This window comes from Perca flavescens, chromosome 1 (genome assembly GCF_004354835.1).
Source record: "Perca flavescens isolate YP-PL-M2 chromosome 1, PFLA_1.0, whole genome shotgun sequence".
Classification (NCBI taxonomy): Eukaryota; Metazoa; Chordata; class Actinopteri; order Perciformes; family Percidae; genus Perca; species Perca flavescens.
In genome coordinates, this window is record NC_041331.1 from 25,602,740 (window position 1) to 25,620,744 (window position 18,005).

At 43.0% G+C, this 18,005-nt stretch overlaps 1 protein-coding gene across 1 annotated transcript in view; it reads left to right on the forward strand.

Moving 5' to 3' along the window:
• The first annotated feature begins 670 nt into the window (after window positions 1–670).
• The window catches only part of nedd4a (NEDD4 E3 ubiquitin protein ligase a), a 33,226-nt gene continuing 15,891 nt past the window's right edge, over window positions 671–18,005 (forward strand). Inside the window, 5 exon segments of the mRNA XM_028573264.1 lie at window positions 671–1,020; window positions 2,111–2,184; window positions 8,876–8,954; window positions 9,051–9,089; window positions 9,357–9,410. Of these exon segments, the coding sequence (XP_028429065.1) occupies window positions 976–1,020; window positions 2,111–2,184; window positions 8,876–8,954; window positions 9,051–9,089; window positions 9,357–9,410 (291 nt within the window). The 5' untranslated portion in view covers window positions 671–975.

An 18,005-nucleotide genomic window follows, 5' to 3' on the forward strand; every position in this document is an offset into this window, starting at 1 on the left:
TTATTATATACTATTTGACACCAACAAATAAGTTCTGTAAAATATTTGGGATGAATTTTGAAACGTTCATATACTTTGTCGAACTGCCTGGGGCCCCTTTTTCTATTTTCAAGGGCCAGTAACTAAATATATAACATTTGCTTGTGCCTTTCAATATTTTTGATCTGTTGTACACATAGACTGGTTGTACACCATTCTATCTGTTCGCCTACCAAATGTAATGGCTCTAGGAGTTAGGCTATGTCTGAAGATATTGAACCCTAAAAATGGCTTTTGGAAAGCAAGCCTGGAAGTTAGGAAACCTGACTTCATAGGCCGGAAGAAAGTTTCGGTTTCATTTTAGTAAAGTTTCATTTTTTTTTTTTTCATTTCAGTAAATTCTACAATTGTTACAGTACAAGTAGCCTAGCTACGTCAAAATACTGAAGTACAGTACTTGAGTAAATGTAACGTTACTTAGTTACATACATTCCACCACTGCTTTTTGCTGATTGAACTTAATTACTTTTAGTTAAGTAACATTGAATGCACCGCTTTTACTTAAAATAGAGCTTGTTTGTTTTTACCATGGATGTATTTTACACTGATCTGAATAACGTTACTTAGCTATTTCACCTCTCAATATATCTCACATATGCAGTGAAATATTGATGATGCGTTCAGATGCCCTTTCAGTGTTCTGGGTTTTCCATGCTTTAACAGTGACAGGAAGAAGGAATTCAGGAAACAAGAAGAGGAGGAGGAGGAAGAGGACGAAAAAGAGGAGGATGGATATAGAGTGACGACGATGTCACAGCTAACCGTCAGGTTCACGGTATCTACCAGCGTAAACACCTGACAGAGGGCATAAAAGAGGCGGAGTAGTAACTAAACAGTAAATACCACTACTGTTGAACCACCGGACCTGATTGTCTTCTTCCTCTTCTTGGGTTCTTCTTGTTGTCGCTCTCTGGGAGGAAGAAGGGCGAGGATATTATGGCTGCACTTTCTCCACACATCCGAGGACTTCAGACAGATGAGGTAAAGTAACGCTCCTATCACATTTACTAGCATTCATGTGATCACGTCGTTAGCCAACTGTCTAGCTAGTTAACGCTAACTGTAAGCTTACTAGCTAACTAAACAGTGGGAGTTTATTAGCGAGCTAACTAACGCACTAGCTGGCTAACTTGCGATAGAATGAGTTTTGTGGTAGCTAAAATGTGTTACTTATTGCTTGAAAATCGATGTAATTGATCAGCCCTACTTCTGAGCTAATGCTATCCAAATTTAGAGACATTTTTTTTCAGCCAGGAAAAACAACAGGCTCCTTATCGCTTCTCTGTTTCCCGTACCCGCACACACGCACGCACACACACACACACACACACACACACACACACACACACACACACACACACACACACACACACACACACACACACACACACAAACGCTGCGCGCCACACTGACATCGACCAAACTCTGAATTATCTTGCTAAAAAATCATGTTGTCAGAGCTTTCACTCCATGTTACAATGTCAGGACCCTATAGTTCTGTCCTTTTCGCCATGCGTGTGATTGATTGCAAAATCTCATGACGATTCACTAACTTCCCGGTGAAGGCATACATAAGGGTTTTGGGTTATGGTTATGATGGGTAATGTGCAGCGGTGCCTGTATTGTCAGGATGTTGCGTCATCGCGTAAAACCCTGATTGTTCTGTGGTGTGTGCACTGCATGCATGTGATAGGGATTCATAATACAATGAGTTTTGTTACTATTATAATGATCCAGTACCTTGCTATTGATTTCTATAGTATATATAGAAATATAGCCAATATTCAGCATCTACTGGACTTGCATTAACCATGTACAGAATTTATAAGTATTATTATTATTATTATTATTATTATTATTATTATTATATATAGTCAGAGTTAGAGTATGGTCCTAGTTTTTTAGGTTTAGTCCAGTTTCTAGTCAAGATTTTATTGTTTTTTTATTGTTATCTACCTCTTTGAGTGTCCTTATTTGTTTTGGTTTGTGACTTATGTGTGTGACGGCAAGCACTCTGTCTTTATGATTTTATCATATTCATAAACTCATTCGTATTTTTTTCTTATTTCAGCAAGAAACCAGAATCCTTAAAGTGAAAGTCATTGCCGGAATTGGGCTAGCCAAAAAAGATATACTGGGAGCCAGGTAAGTTGTAGATAGTTAACACTTACTCTGTAGTAAGTGCTGTATAACTTATGAATATGAGTAGGGCTCAAACTAACTATTAGTTTGATTAACAATTAACCTTCCAATCATTTTCTTCATTAAACAATTCTGATATCGTCAAATATATTGTTTTCTTTTCGAATAAGCAGTCCTAAACCAAAAGATAGTCAGTTTAATATCGCACAAGACACAAAAGCATCAAATCCTCACAATTTAGAAGCCAGACACAGCAAATTTATCACTAAATGAGTAATTATTTTGGCTTCATCAATATAAAATTGATTATTTTTCAATTAATTGATTAATCGTTTACAATATAGGTCATAAAATTGTGAAAAATATCTGTCACAATTTTGCAGATCCCAAGATGCAGCTTAAAATAGCTTGTTTTGTTTGACCCAAAGCCCAAATATATTAATTTACAATGATATATTAAAGAGAAAAGCAACAACTCTTCACATTACTCAAAATAATTAATAAATTCCAAATTGTTGATGACAATTATCTGTAAAATCAAAGTCCTCATGTTCCTGTGCATGTGTCAGGGCCATTTCCTGTCAGTTTCCTAATTATTGTCAGTAAAGCTGGACAATCAGAACTTGCTAAAATTGCATCCTCTAATCCATTGTCTAGAGTGACAGGAAGGCAATTACAAGTTTCTTTTCCATGACCAAACATCACATGTATGCCAAAGCCATCTGTTTGAATGAATCAGTTTGTGCAAATGCAATCTGACAATGACATCTATCCAGAGTTTATGAAATGTGGATTTTATGCCTTTATGTCAACTGTATTTTTAATAGTTAGCGTAGCGTCGTAACCAAAATTGCTGTATTAGCATCACTCTAATGTAACACCAGTCACTTAATATATTACTAATGGCACAACATTGCTGCAGGCCTAAAGTGGCATAAAGATTGAGCAATGGATAATGTGATTGATTGATGTGGTTTTAATGCACGTCACAGTGTATCAAACCATCATAAAATAACAATTACAGTCAACCTTGCGTTGAGTATAATTGAGCCAAAACCATTATGTTAATGTTTCTCAGGTCTGAATGCAGCGCCTGAACTGATCAGACAATGATGTACAGTAAAGTGTTTTGCCTCTTTTAGAAATCGGCAGCAGAACCACACAAACTACTAATACATGAAGAGCAGAAAGTAGATCATAGCTGTCTAAACTTAATTTTGTATTGTTATTTTGACAATAACAGAACAGACAAAAACAGACCAAACAGGGGACATCAGACAGGGTCATCGTGGGTAAGGTGAAATGTTTGACCTCATGAAAAACAAGAAATGAAAGGAAACCAGGCTCAATTTGCAGTATCAAGATCTGTGGGGTCCTTTGTGTCCATGATTGTCATTTGAATTCATAAAGGTCCTTATGATCCTTCTGTTAACACTAGTACAGAAAAACTGAGTTCTTCAAACTAAATAAATATCCATTTAATAAATCAAGTAAGATTTTCATTATTTTCCAGTACTTTTCACACTTTTCAGTGACGAGTCTCAATCCTTCCATAATATACATTTCTTGAACTATTTCTATCCAGTCAGGGACTGTTGGAGACTATTTTTGCAGCCATTTCCTGGTTATTACTTTCTTACTACCTGCTAGTAGTATTTGTAATAAATATCTGTGTATATCTACATATATCTAATAAATATCTATCTTTCTGCTTTTTTAGCCCTGTTAGTATGTTTCCCAAATACATAACACTGAAACTGAAATCAAGCTCTATGCCAACTATTGACCTGATCTTTGTTATCTCCTCGAGCCAGTAAGAACAAATATGAGGACACTCCCAAAAAATATTAAAATGACTAGCAGATATATCGCCACACAGTCTCCAGCACTGACCATTTCGTGGGTTATAAAGAACCTTAAAGAGGTGATAGAATGATTATATAGGGTATTTCACACCTTATTCTCCTAATAAGGTATGTAACATTGATTGGGCTGAAAATTGCCCGGTTGCTATTTTATGGGCCCTTATGCATCCCTGTGTTTTGGCCCTATTTGGAACGAGAACTTCCAAATATGGTATGCTCATGAATATTTAGATAAGCTGCGCGCTGATTGGTTGACATACACATACATTGGAGACAAGACAGCAGGTCTCATATTTCAGACACTGCAATGTTTCATTACTAAATTCACTTCTGAGACTTTTTTATGTGAGAAATCTACTATATAAAGCTCAAATATGGGCCGTTATACGAAAATGTATGGCTAATTGCAAATTTGGTAAGACTTGTCGGACTTCAGGAGGTCCACACAGTCTGACAAGACAGCGGCAGCCCCGCTGCGCTCTATACCCAGGAGAAAGTCACCATTTCTGGGTTACTGGACAACCGGGGCTCGAGGCTCCGTGGAGCTTGCCGGCTGCCGGCATCCATCCATCCATCCATCCATCCATCCATCTTCGTCCGCTTATCCGGTGTCGGGTCGCGGGGGGAGCAGCTCCAGCAGGGGACCCCAAACTTCCCTTTCCCGAGCAACATTAACCAGCTCCGACTGGGGGATCCCGAGGCGTTCCCAGGCCAGGTTGGAGATATAATCCCTCCACCTAGTCCTGGGTCTTCCCCGAGGCCTCCTCCCAGCTGGACGTGCCTGGAACACCTCCCTAGGGAGGCGCCCAGGGGGCATCCTTACCAGATGCCCGAACCACCTCAACTGGCTCCTTTCGACGCAAAGGAGCAGCGGCTCTACTCCGAGCTCCTCACGGATGACTGAGCTTCTCACCCTATCTCTAAGGGAGACGCCAGCCACCCTCCTGAGGAAACCCATTTCAGCCGCTTGTACCCTGGATCTCGTTCTTTCGGTCATGACCCAGCCTTCATGACCATAGGTGAGGGTAGGAACGAAAACTGACCCGGTAGATCGAGAGCTTTGCCTTCTGGCTAAGCTCTCTTTTTCGTCTAACGGTGCGATAGATTGAATGCAATACCGCACCCGCTGCGCCCGATTCTCCGACCAATCTCCCGCTCCATTGTCCCCTCACTCGCGAACACAACCCCAAGGTACTTGAACTCCTTCACTTGGGGTAAGGACTCATTCCCTACCTGGAGAAGGCATTCCATCGGTTTCCTGCTGAGAACCATGGCCTCAGATTTAGAGGTGCTGATCCTCATCCCAACCGCTTCACACTCGGTTGCGAACCGATCCAGTGAGTGCTGAAGGTCGCAGGCCGATGATGCCATCAGGACCACATCATCTGCAAAGAGCAGCGATGAGATCCCCAGCCCACCAAACTGCAACCCCTCCCCACCCGACTACGCCTCGATATCCTGTCCATAAATACTACAAACAGGATTGGTGACAAAGCGCAGCCCTGGCGGAGGCCAACCCTCACCTGAAAAGAGTCCGACTTACTACGAGAACCCGGACACAGCTCTCGCTTTGGTTGTACAGAGATTGGATGGCCCTGAGAAGAGACCCCCTCACCCCATACTCCCGCAGCACCTCCCACAGTATCTCCCGGGGACCCGGTCATACGCCTTCTCCAAATCCACAAAACACATGTAGACCGGTTGGGCATACTCCCAGGCTCCCTCCAGGATCCTTGCGAGAGAAAGAGCTGGTCCGTTGTTCCACGACCAGGACGGAATCCGCATTGTTCCTCCTCAACCCGAGGTTCGACTATCGGCCGAACCCTCCTTTCCAGCACCTTGGAGTAGACTTTACCAGGGAGGCTGAGAAGTGTGATACCCCTATAATTGGCACACACCTCTGGTCCCCCTTTTTAAAAGGGGAACCACCACCCCAGTCTGCCACTCCTTTGGCACCGTCCCCAGACTTCCACGCAATGTTGAAAAGGCGTGTCAACCAGGACAGCCCCTCCACACCCAGAGCCTTGAGCATTTCTGGACGGATCTCATCAATCCCGGGGCTTTGCCACTGTGTAGTTGTTTGACTACATCAGTGACTTCCGCCTGGGAAATCGACGACAATCCCCCATTATCCTCCAGCTCTGCCTCTAACATAGAGGGCGTATTAGTCGGATTCAGGAGTTCCTCAAAGTGCTCCTTCCACCGCCCTATTACCTCCTCAGTTGAGGTCAACAGTGTCCCATCCTTACTGTACACAGCTTGGATGGTTCCCCGCTTCCCCTCCTGAGGTGGCGAACAGTTTTCCAGAAGCACTTTGGTGCCGACCGAAAGTCCTTCTCCATGTCTTCTCCAAACTTCTCCCACACCCGCTGCTTTGCCTCTTTCACGGCAGAGGCTGCAGCCCTTCGGGCCCTTCGGTGCCCTGCAACTGCCTCCGAGTCCTCCGGGATAACATATCCCGGAAGACTCCTTCTTCAGTCGGACGGCTTCCCTGACCACCGTTGTCCACCACGGTGTTCGTGGGTTACCGCCCCTTGAGGCACCTAAGACCCTAAGACCACAGCTCCTCGCTGCAGCTTCAGCAATGGAAACTTTGAACATTGTCCACTCGGGTTCAATGCCCCCAGCCTCCACAGGGATGCACGAAAAGCTCCGCCGGAGGTGTGAGTTGAAAGTCTGTTGGACAGGGGCCTCCTCCAGACGTTCCCAATTTACCCGCACTACACGTTTGGGCTTACCAGGTCTGTCCAGAGTCTTCCCCACCCTCTGACCCAACTCACCACCAGATGGTGATCGGTTGACAGCTCTGCCCCTCTCTTCACCCGAGTGTCCAAAACATACGGCCTCAGATCAGATGAAACGATTATGAAATCGATCATTGACCTTGGCCTAGGGTGCTCTGGTACCAGGTACACTTATGAGCATCCCTATGTTCGAACATGGTGTTCGTTATAGACAATCCATGACTAGCACAGAAGTCCAACAACAAACAACCACTCTGGTTTAGATCAGGGAGGCCGCCCTCCCAATCACGCCTCCAGGTGTCTCCATCATTGCCCACGTGTGCGTTGAAGTCCCCCAGCAGAACAATGGAGTCCCCCACTGGAGCCCCATGCAGGACTCCAGTCAAGGTCTCCAAGAAGGCCGAATACTCCGAACTCCTGTTTGGTGCATATGCACAAACAACAGTCAGAGTTTTCCCCCCACAACCCGCAGGCGTGGGAGGCGACCCTCTCGTCCACCGGGTAAACTCCAACACAGCGGCGCCAGCCGGGGCTTGTGAGTATCCCCACACCCGCCCGGCGCCTCACACCCTGGGCAACTCCGGAGAAGAAAAGAGTCCAACCCCTATCCAGGAGTATGGTTCCAGAACCAAGACTGTGCGTGAGGTAAGCCCCACCAGATCTAACCGTAGCGCTCCACCTCCCGCACCAGTTCCGGCTCCTTCCCCACAGAGAGGTGACGCCCACGCCCCCAGAGCCAGCGTCTGCTGCCCGGGTCTGGTCCGTCGAGGCCCCTGACCTTCACTGCCACCCATGTGGCATCGCACCCGACCCCAACGGTTCCTCCCACAGGTGGTGGGCCCATGGGATGGAGAGGGAGTTGCCACGTAGCTTGTTCGGGCTGTGCCCGGCCGGGCTCCGTGGCAAACCCGCCACCAGGCGCTTCGCCGACGAGCCCACCGCCTGGGCCTGGCTCCAGACGGGGCCCCGGGCTTCCTCCGGGCAGGGTCACTCCATCTCTGCTTAGCTTTTTCATTGGGGTTTTTGAACCATTCTTTGTCTGGCCCCTCACCTGAGACCACTTTGCCTTGGGAGACCCTACCAGGAGCACAAAGCTCCAGACAACACAGCCCTCAGGTTCACAGAGACACACAAACCTCTCCACCACGATAAGGTGATGGTTCACGGAGAGGCTGCCGGCATAACTATAGTATATTTACAGTTTGAATTTCGTCACGCTACTTATATTACAGCTACCCCTAAGGTCTTACAAAGCTAACGCTTGTGTCCAATTTCAATTTAATGCATTTTTGTGAGGGGTTTCGTTAGCTGCTAGTGTCCCTTCAATCCTATGGGTAAAGATCGCGGCTAGCTGCAGGCCCTGGAGCTCCGTCAGGGCCTCGGCATTTGGTACTCCAGTAACCGGTGACTTTGCGCGGGTATGGCGCGCAGCAGGCTTCCGGTCGTGACGGAGATCCATCTAGCTCACAGCGAGCTGGGGTCTGTGAAGGAGGACACGCCGGATGGCGAGGCTGAGCTCCTGCTGAACTGCGACACACAGTCAGACAAAATTTGCAATTAGCCATCAATTTTCGTAAAATGGCCCATATTTGACCTCACGTAGTTGATTTCTCGCATAAAATAGTCTCAGAAGTGAATTTAGTAATTAAAAAGCGGACGAACAATGTATAACATTTCTGAGATCTGCGTGACCTAGATTCAGAAGACTAACTGATCTCAGGTCAGTGGTGTAGCCTATGTAAATGTTCGGGCGTGACAAAGAGAGAGACTAGAGCCAAATGAGGAGGAGCCACCGAGTTGACGTCAACTCTGTGGTTCGTTGAGAGTTGCCCGTTTTCAGAGGCAATTTCAAATTGTGAGATTTGCAGAGGAAAGAGGTGTCAATGGGATTTTCAGGTTTTATGTATGTCCTAGTTACCCTCCAAACTGTCGTTTTTCAACTATGAGAGGGTAAAATTGTTTTTGCATTCTATCACCCCTTTAAAGTATTTTTCAATTCCCTCTAGATCTGAGCTTGAGGTGGTAGACTGCAGATCGTAACTGTCCACCAGACCTGAACCTAATGTGTCTCTCTTTGTCCTGCAGCGATCCATATACAAAACTGTCCCTCTATGACCCTATCAGCGGAGTAATCACATGTCTTCAGACCAAAACAAAGAAAAAGGTGAGCAAGTGAACACCTAAATTTGCACGTACACTTGTTTTATTTGTGGACTCCTATTTTATTTTGATTTTCCTTTCCATATCATGTTACATGAAGACACTGGACCCAAAATGGAATGAAGAATTCTGTATCATAGTAAGTGAAACTTTAAATAAATCAACATTAAACATTTTAAATGCACCTATGTACTGTATGTTGTGGGAATATTTACACTCATGTATGTGCCATGAGATCATTTGGGGCATTTTATAATCGGAAACTATATTCATTTACTGTATATTTCAAAAATTTCATATTTAACCATAAAATGCTAAAAGTCAGGACTTTGTTGGCTTTGTTGACCATGGCTCATTGTTGAACGCAGTATTTCAGCACTCTGACTTTCCAGTCATTATGTTTCAGGTTGATCCCAGAAGGCAACGTCTGCTGTTGGAGGTGTTTGATGAGAACCGCCTGGTAATTATTTATTTATGGTCAACCTTTCTCTGTGTAATTTTGATATACTAAAAATCTTTGGTTGTAGGTTGTTGTGTTTGAATTGCTCTATTTCTGTTTTTTTTCTACAAAGTATTTAATTACATCTTGATGTTTACTAAAAGCATGTGGATTCCAAGTGTGGAAGGCTTGGATCACTTTAGGGCTGCAACCAATGATCATTTTCCTGTTCTATTAATCTGCCTACTGATTATATCTTGATTAATCGTTGGGTCTATAAAATGTCAGAAAATAGTAAAAAATGCCTGTACGCCCTAGAAGATGTCTTTAAATTGTTGCTTTTGTCTGACCAACAGTGTAAAACCCAAATATATTCAGATTTACTATCGCATGAGACAAAAAAAGCTGCAAATCCTCACATTTGCAGTTAGAACAAGGGAATGTTTTTTTTTATTTTTTATTACTGAAACGATTAATCGATTACCAAAATAGTTGACAATGGATTTTCTATTGATCGACTTATTAATAAATTGACAATTTTGTTGTTGTACTAGTTCACCTACAAATAGTGTTCACATCTGTTTTCTGACAAAACAAAATATACGTTGTAACCTTCCACAAAAGGTCATTTTTAGTGCACATCACTTTTACACTTTGAGCACAGACTACACAGGGCGGACAGCCAACCATGCTAAATGTCAGTTTGTTAAAATTATGGGGCCAAGTGTTTTGTTAGGTATACCGTATTATGCTTAAAAGCCCTGAAAAGGCTTTACATTGACAGAGCTCCTGACTCTGTAGACTTGTCTGAACAAATCTTTGATAATGAACAGAAAATATTAGAAATCAATTTTAAGAGCTACTCTTCTATAGAGGGACACATCTTAATTGATAGTTGTAACACACGCAGCATATTGGACACAGCCCAAAATTGTTCAAGCCAGGAAAAAGTCTCACTGATAGATTGATAGATTAGTTTAAAACATATTTTGATATAAAAACATTGTTTTCTCGTTACCTACTGTGTGTATACCACAAAACACTCTGAATGCCAAACAAGGCAATGTGTCATATTCTGAGTATAAGGGGATCCTCTGTCAGTGCAAGGTTAACTTTGGTTTGTCAGCCTGATACAACAGCCCTTATTGCATTATTGCCAGGACATGTGTATTATTATATATTATTATTCAGAGCTGATAATAACGGGAAATCTGGCTGCCTTAAGGGCATCCTAATGCCTGTTTACAAGTGTGGATAGAGATTGAAAAGAGTTGAATATCATGTAGATGATGGAGATATTACAGGTAGTGATACTTAGAAGATAGATACTGAGAAGCGAGCTTGTGACCAGGAGGTCGTCAGTTCAATCCCCAGACCGACAGGATAAAATCTGGGTGGGGAAAGTGAAAGAGGAGCACTTGTCCCTCCCTTATTAACACCACCGAGTTGCCCTTGAGCAAGGCCCTTAACCCCAACCGCTCCAGTGGAGCTGCTCAGTGGCCAGCAGATCAGACTGTAGTTGTACTGGGCAACTTCCAGGTATGAATGTGTAACTGTGTGAATGTGAACTCACAGTGAACCTTCCCTGAATAAATAAAGGTTAAAAAAAAAAGTTTCTGTTATGGCACAAATGTTTAGGGTTCTTGTGTTTAGCAGCAACTCATAAGAATTAAGATGTGGGTTGTTGTGTGATGGTAGATTTGAGATAGGAGACTGCAACAGCGATCGACAGATACTGTTTTTTTAGGGCCGATACTGATTATTTGTAGTTAATGAATCCGATAACCGATATATGGAAGTGATATGCATTTACAGTGAAAATGAAAATCTTTAAGTCAAAATTAAGATTTTGGAATATTACAAACTAACACAAAACTTTGTTTAAATGCTTTAAGCAATTATTTAATTCATTAGAAACGTTTTATATATATATATATATATATATATATATATATATATATATATATATATATACAAAAGATAGTCAGATAGTGTTGTGGGCGGGACATTAAGTCAGACTCAGTAGTGAGTGAAATCGAAGCAGAGGGACAGACACAGAGCTGTAGCGGAGCCAAAGTAGCTCACTTTTTAATTAATTATCAGTTATCAGGCAAATAAAACGCTGATACAGATAATCTGCAAACTGCCAAAAAATGGCCTATCTATCCCTAGACTGCAGGGAATATTGATTACTGTGTTCTCTTATTGATTACATAGTTAGTGCACAGCAATGTTAAACCTGTTGGGAATGCCAGGTTGTAGCGTGATCTCAGTCGAGCTGCTGACCCAGTTCCATGCTGGTCTGATACACAGCAGGTCCTGGGACACCTGAGCAGCCTGACCTCAGAGACAGCACCACTGCTGTCTCTGAGGTCAGGCTCTGTCTGTTATATAAACACAGTAAAGCAGTTAGCCAACATGAACAGTCACTAAATGTCCCCTAACTTCACCTACACCTGCATATTGAATGTGTATGATGACACGTATTGAATACATTACATTGCCATCTCTCAGTTAACATCTCAGGATTGTCAGCTGAGTAAACCACAATTTACTCATTTGGAACAATTTTATTAGAGCTTTACATAGAATACATTATTAGGAAAGTAACACTTTCAGTAGCTAGTGCACCCTACCCTTAAACTCAAAAGAAAACAGTCTTTTATTTATTTATTTGTGGCTGCATGGCCACACATATTGTATAAAACCATACATAAAACATTTTTGGAAACTTGTTACTTGTTTTGTTTAAGCTACAGTAGCTTGGTATTTGCATTTCCCCCCACTGTAATTCCCTTTTAAGCTATTTTCCACACTGTTCTGTAGCAAAAAAGAAGTTTGATGTGTTAAGTAGAGAGATAGTAATATTTTCTTGAATATATCTTGCAGTTTTCTTACTGAGTTGCAGTTCAAATGAGTTTGGACATATCTTTAGCTGCCCGGTTCTCCCTGCTGCTTCATCAACCTGCTTGGTTGAGTCTGTTCTGTGCATATAACAAGAAAGAGCACTGTCGGTGCACAGCCATGTGTCAGATAGCTATTTCTAAGCACTTGTCACTATGCACAACATGTCACATTTCAGTGAGAGGTTCAGAACGAACAATGCTGTGCTGTGAAAATGTTATCATTTGTTTTCTGTGTTCTCCTTCTCCTCTCTTTTGCTTTATAATTCTGTATTCTTGTTGGTTGTTCATAAAGGAGCTTGTACAACATAGAACAGTTGCTGCAGTTTGGTGTTTTGCACAAGATTTGGCTTAGATTTTCATCTACAGTCCCTCAACAGGTCACAATAAAGAATAAGTAAAAACATACATGCACATGTTGTCCACGTAAACATAGCTCCTTCTTTACTATTAGTTTTTTTTTTTTTTTTTTGTAGTTTGGCTAAATGTTTCTAGAATGTGTCATTGTAGCCATCAAACCTGACCATGACTAACTCAAAGCTGCCTTGTCATGTCTCTGGTAGATTTTGTAAGAATTTGAAGGGTGTATCAGCACTGCGAATGTGTTTCTGTGTATACGTGTGTCACTGCTGCTCTGACATTTAGAGGAATAGGCAGGAAATGCAGGAAACGTTTGCATAAACTTTTTTGTCTAGCTAGCAGCACAGTCTGGGAATGAAACTGGGTCTGTTGGTCGGTTTGTTATAATGTGTGTGATCCACAGTTTGACCTTTCACCTATTTCCATTATTATTCACAAAACATATGACATAAATCTAATTGGTGGATTGCCATGAAAGTCTCAAATAACGCAACATTACACTCGTAATACACACTGTGTGATAAACATTGCAGCTTCTGATCGGTTATTTTGTAAATGCTTGAAGTTAAATATGTACATTTAATTTATGCTGGGTTCAGATCTTCTTCTTCTGTGGCTTGCTGAGCAGGTTAAACTGTTCAGTGAAGGAGGAGATTGAAGGAATGCTCCAGGCGACACCACGAGAGACCCCATGATCTAACAACAGTGTTGTCCTTCCTGTAGACACACACAATGGAGGACCGAATCAGACACATCAAAATCTAAATAAGATACTTTCTAAAGTTTCCTTCCTGCTCCTCCATCACACTCTGCCTTGGAGATGCCTGTGTAGCAGGTCCTGTCTCACTTCCAGAGACAGCATGAATAGAGGGTATGCACATGAAATCACCGTATGCAGAAGTTGCCATGGTTACTCCCCCCCCGTGAATGAATGGCCATCATGAATTCACATGGAAATCACTGATAAAATGCTAAAGAGCTGTTGTGCAACCAACTACAGAAACAGATTTAGGAAGAAGTGTTTACAGAAAGCTAAAAAGGAGAGCAGCAAGCACACTTTCCAAGGCCAAACTCCTTGTTGTCTGAATGAATAGCAAAAAAACTGGTCCAGACCTGTCCTGGTACTGGTGAGGGGGCGGTTATAGACCGGGATGTTACTCGTCAGCCTAACTCATTACAGCTGCACCTGCTGATTGACAGAGCCATCCTCTGTCTCTCATGTCCAGCCTTTACTCTACTCTATACACACACACACACACACACACACACACACACACACACACACACACACCCACCAACCACTGACACAGTGTGTAATGCCACTCAAACAGGTTTTCTAGAGAGTTTATTAAATATAGCTTGTCCTTCAGTGTTTCTTTTGGTCACAATCATTTTATGGTGCCACATTCAATGTGTATATTACAGGTGGCTTTGCTTTATTATGGGCCTATTACACAATACCGTATGACTTGGCATAAATAGTGTAGCATGTGTCACCAATCTTATCTTATGGCCTAAGCACCACCATCAATTAAATCTGTTTTTGGACAGATGTGTGATTCATAGCCAATCACAAGGTGTCCTAGTAGTTTGTCATGTTGGGTTAAAAAATAGACAGCTGCAGCAGGGAAGTGTCCTCTGGTGAATCATGTCTTTATCCTGGCTGTGTCTTTTAATATTACATCTAATACTAATAATGATTTGGATGCAGAGAAATGCCATGAAATAGGCCAGCCTGACTCACAATAGGCTGCCATTAATAAACAGGACTGTCAACAGCCATGGAGAGGAAATCAGACCAGCACTGACTGTTACATGAAGTGTCATGTAACAGGTCATGTCACTGTCAAATCTTGCTCTCATCTTCCATGTGTTTTCTGTGGGCAGACAGATAATATGTCGCTGATTACTTCGTCATTGCTTAACACATTTGTTCCTTTGCAAGCAAAACACATTTTTTGAAATATTTCTTTGCTTTAGTTGTACTTTTTTATTAAATAAGTTTAATGGCTTTTGCAGTTTACAAAAACTTCCCTGCATATTTTCACAGGCTGTGGTGTTTTTCTTTTTTGTGTGCTATGTAATTTCACAACGCAGTCCTCATTCTGATACAGAATTATGTTGAAAGTCATTCCCTTTTGATTTCCTGTAATTCAATAGCAGTTGGTAAAAATATTCCTGGAGGCACAGAGCACCAGAAACATTAGAAGCATAGCTGCAGCAGGAAGAGGAGTCTTGAGTGAATGGCCTGAGGCAGATGTAACAGTTTACCAGAGCTTCAGTCTAAGATGTAACGTAGAGGGCTACCATGTTGTTGTTTTCTCCAAAGGGTGAATAGGAGTGAGGCTGCTGGAACAGACACGAGGTGTTAAGCATTAGTCTGGCTTGAACTCAGGAGGTTTCGGTTAACTAGCAGCTAAGCTAAGGTTATAAAGCAGGTCAGTAGTAGAAGCTCTGTCCTTTTTTAAGTTTTAGTGTAACGTTGTTTTCTGTATAGGGTTTAAGCTGCCTAAAGGGGCTAACTCTTAAGGATTCCTCTTGTTTCAAAGGTCGTATGTTTGGGTCATGTCTCCAAACAGAACCACTGACCCCCTCTGACGAAAAGCTGAGATCAGCCTGGAGAGGAATGTAGGTTGTCAACAGAGCTATTTTGGCAATGTACAGCCGCTAATGATTGTGATCACAGAGCAGAGCTCCGAGCAGTTGCTTTGCTTTCCTTTTTTCCTAACAGCAAGTTTGATCATGCAGCTCTCACCGATGCTGCAGGGATTAGAGAGTTAAACGAATGGCACGTCGGCTGCGCTTGCATTTTGCGTCAAGGAGAAGCAACACGGACCCTCTGTCAGAAAGCCTCAGCAGCCATGGTGAGCAGAGCGGAGTCAGTGTGTCAGCTCGTAGCCCCGCAGAGAGTCTGGCGCACAGTTCTGTACACTTGAAGGTGACTCCTTTGTCACCGAACTATGCTAATTTACAGCAGTATTCTTCAGTATTCATACCCAGGGTTAACACTGGAGGATTTAATAAAAAGAGCATTCTGCAGATCTCGCTGCAGCCCTGTGGAAAGCTCAGTGGAGAGCTTAATGGCAATATAGAGGATGGAGACCCGAGGGCCAGTGAAGGAGGAGCAGGCAGTGGCTCTGACGGAAGCTCGTGCAGCAGCAGCATGGCCAGCGATGCCGGGTACTGTAGCAGCAACAGCATCTTTGAGCCAGAGGCTTCAGAAAAGCACAGGACCACCCAGGAGAGGAGTCTACTCAGCCGAAAGTCCAAAGTCCCGCTGAGACGGTGCTCCTCCTTGGTTATATTTCCAAAGAGCCCCTGCAGCACCCCACCTGCTTCCCCAGTCAGTCCAGTGGCTCTACCTGCTCTCCCACCAGCCAGGGGGTCTTATCAGTCATCTCTTCAGACATCTGCCAGTGAATTCTCACAAGATGATGAGGAAGTGAATTGCAAAGAGTCCACCACCACGGCAGCAAGTGACCGTCGTCTCCCAAAAGGAAGCTGTTCATCCGAGTTGAGGGACACCAAACACATGGTGCAATTTAATATTCCTATACAGGATGAACCAAAAGGAAAAATGGAGGACAGGAGTAAAATAAGGGAACTGTCATCAACTCTAGACAGATCGAATCGTCACTCCAGCAGCGTGCTGCTGCACTTTGCCCACCAGAGACCAATGGTGTCCGGGAAGGGAGCTACAACCACAGCTACAGTCAATGTGGAATATCCCGAGGCTCCTAACCCAGCCACGCATCCCAAGGGTGAACAGGACCCTCACAAAAAACTGTATCGTAGTACTTCTGCTTGCTTGTTCTCCTCAACCAAACTGTCAGAAAAAGCCCACAGGGTCCGTTCATCAGGAAAAGGTCAGGAAAGGCCTGATGAAAACCATTGTCATCGCACCATACAAAGGAGCTTTTCCCTGGAGGTGCCCTACGCTAACACTGGAATTTCATGTCACGTTTCAAATCCAAAACTCAGTAGTCCTCACTCTCCACATGTGCACATTCATTTGTCTCCTTGCTGCTCAGCTAAGTTGCCGAGCTCTGTTACTGATGTAAACACAAGCCACAAAGGAACTAACACACCAAAGAGCCCGGTTCAAAACACCAAGGTGAGTGTTGATTGGATCTAATTTATGCTCACTGAGCAACAGGAACAACCTGAAAAGCCTGAAACTTGTATTGTATTCAGAAGCAAACAGCTTTCAATTAAGCCTTTGACATATGAATGCCCTACAAAGAAACACTGTGGAGTCGCCTATAGAGTTGTTTAACTGGTTTAAGTAGATTTCATACTGCTTTGGTTTGACTGCTCAGATGACGCCACTTTTATTCCTGCTTTCATGTACATTGTAAAATTAAAGTTGGACTGTCCTGAATATTGCAAATAACAAATATTTGGCATGTGGCTTTATGCTAAATCTTTATCTTATAGTTTCTGAAGGAAAGTTTATAGTTTTTGACACTTGATATTTTTCAGTATGGAATATATATGCAGTGATAATGGTGCTCTCCTTTACTGCTCGCCATTCAAAACTCTGTTTACTCATGGTCAGCCATTAGGCTTACCACAAGCTAGAGTGGCATTCAGTAACTGAGAAGATCGCTACAGCTAAGTCATGCAATTAACAAGCCCAATGTGGACAAACATTCAGAGGTATTGGGTTACATTACAGTAAACCCATTTGCATATTGGTTTCTAAGAAAAGGGTGAATGAGAAGGAAAAGTTGCCCGTCTTTCATTTTGAGTATGTTCGTTTGTTGGCTCAACTTTAAAGTAGTTCTCCATTTTTACTATTCTGTTAGCGCTATGAGTAATCGACTTAAGTATTTACCCGGGCTAATTTTAGTGGTGGGAAAAGCAGTGCCCCTTGCTGATATAAATAAAGTGCCTCTGAAATATTCTCCCTGACTCCAGATAGTCTGGTGGTCTGTAGCACGGCCCAGTCCCGTGGATTCAAATTTAACAGCATGATACTAGAGCAGCGCACTGTCATGCCAGCCATCTGTGGACATGGTGTGTGGGTGTGTGTGTGGTGGGGGTAATGTAATGCAGGCAGGATGGGAGCGGGAGCCTTTCCCAGTAAAAGGTTGGTGCGTTCCCTTTGCTATGGGTCCCCCTGCCAGGCAGTGTTTGTGAAGTATCGGGTGTCAGCCTCTCCCCTTGCATTTAGCAGGTTGACAAGTAAGAAGGTCTCCTCTTTACCTAATTAGCCAGTCCTTTTACTTTTAAAGATCTAAATTTGCTTTTGTTAATCTAGGTTTTATGTTCTCACTTTAAAATGCCTATGAAATACCAGTTTCATGTATATTCATTTCACTTGAGCTTTGATGTTCATAGTCCTTCATGC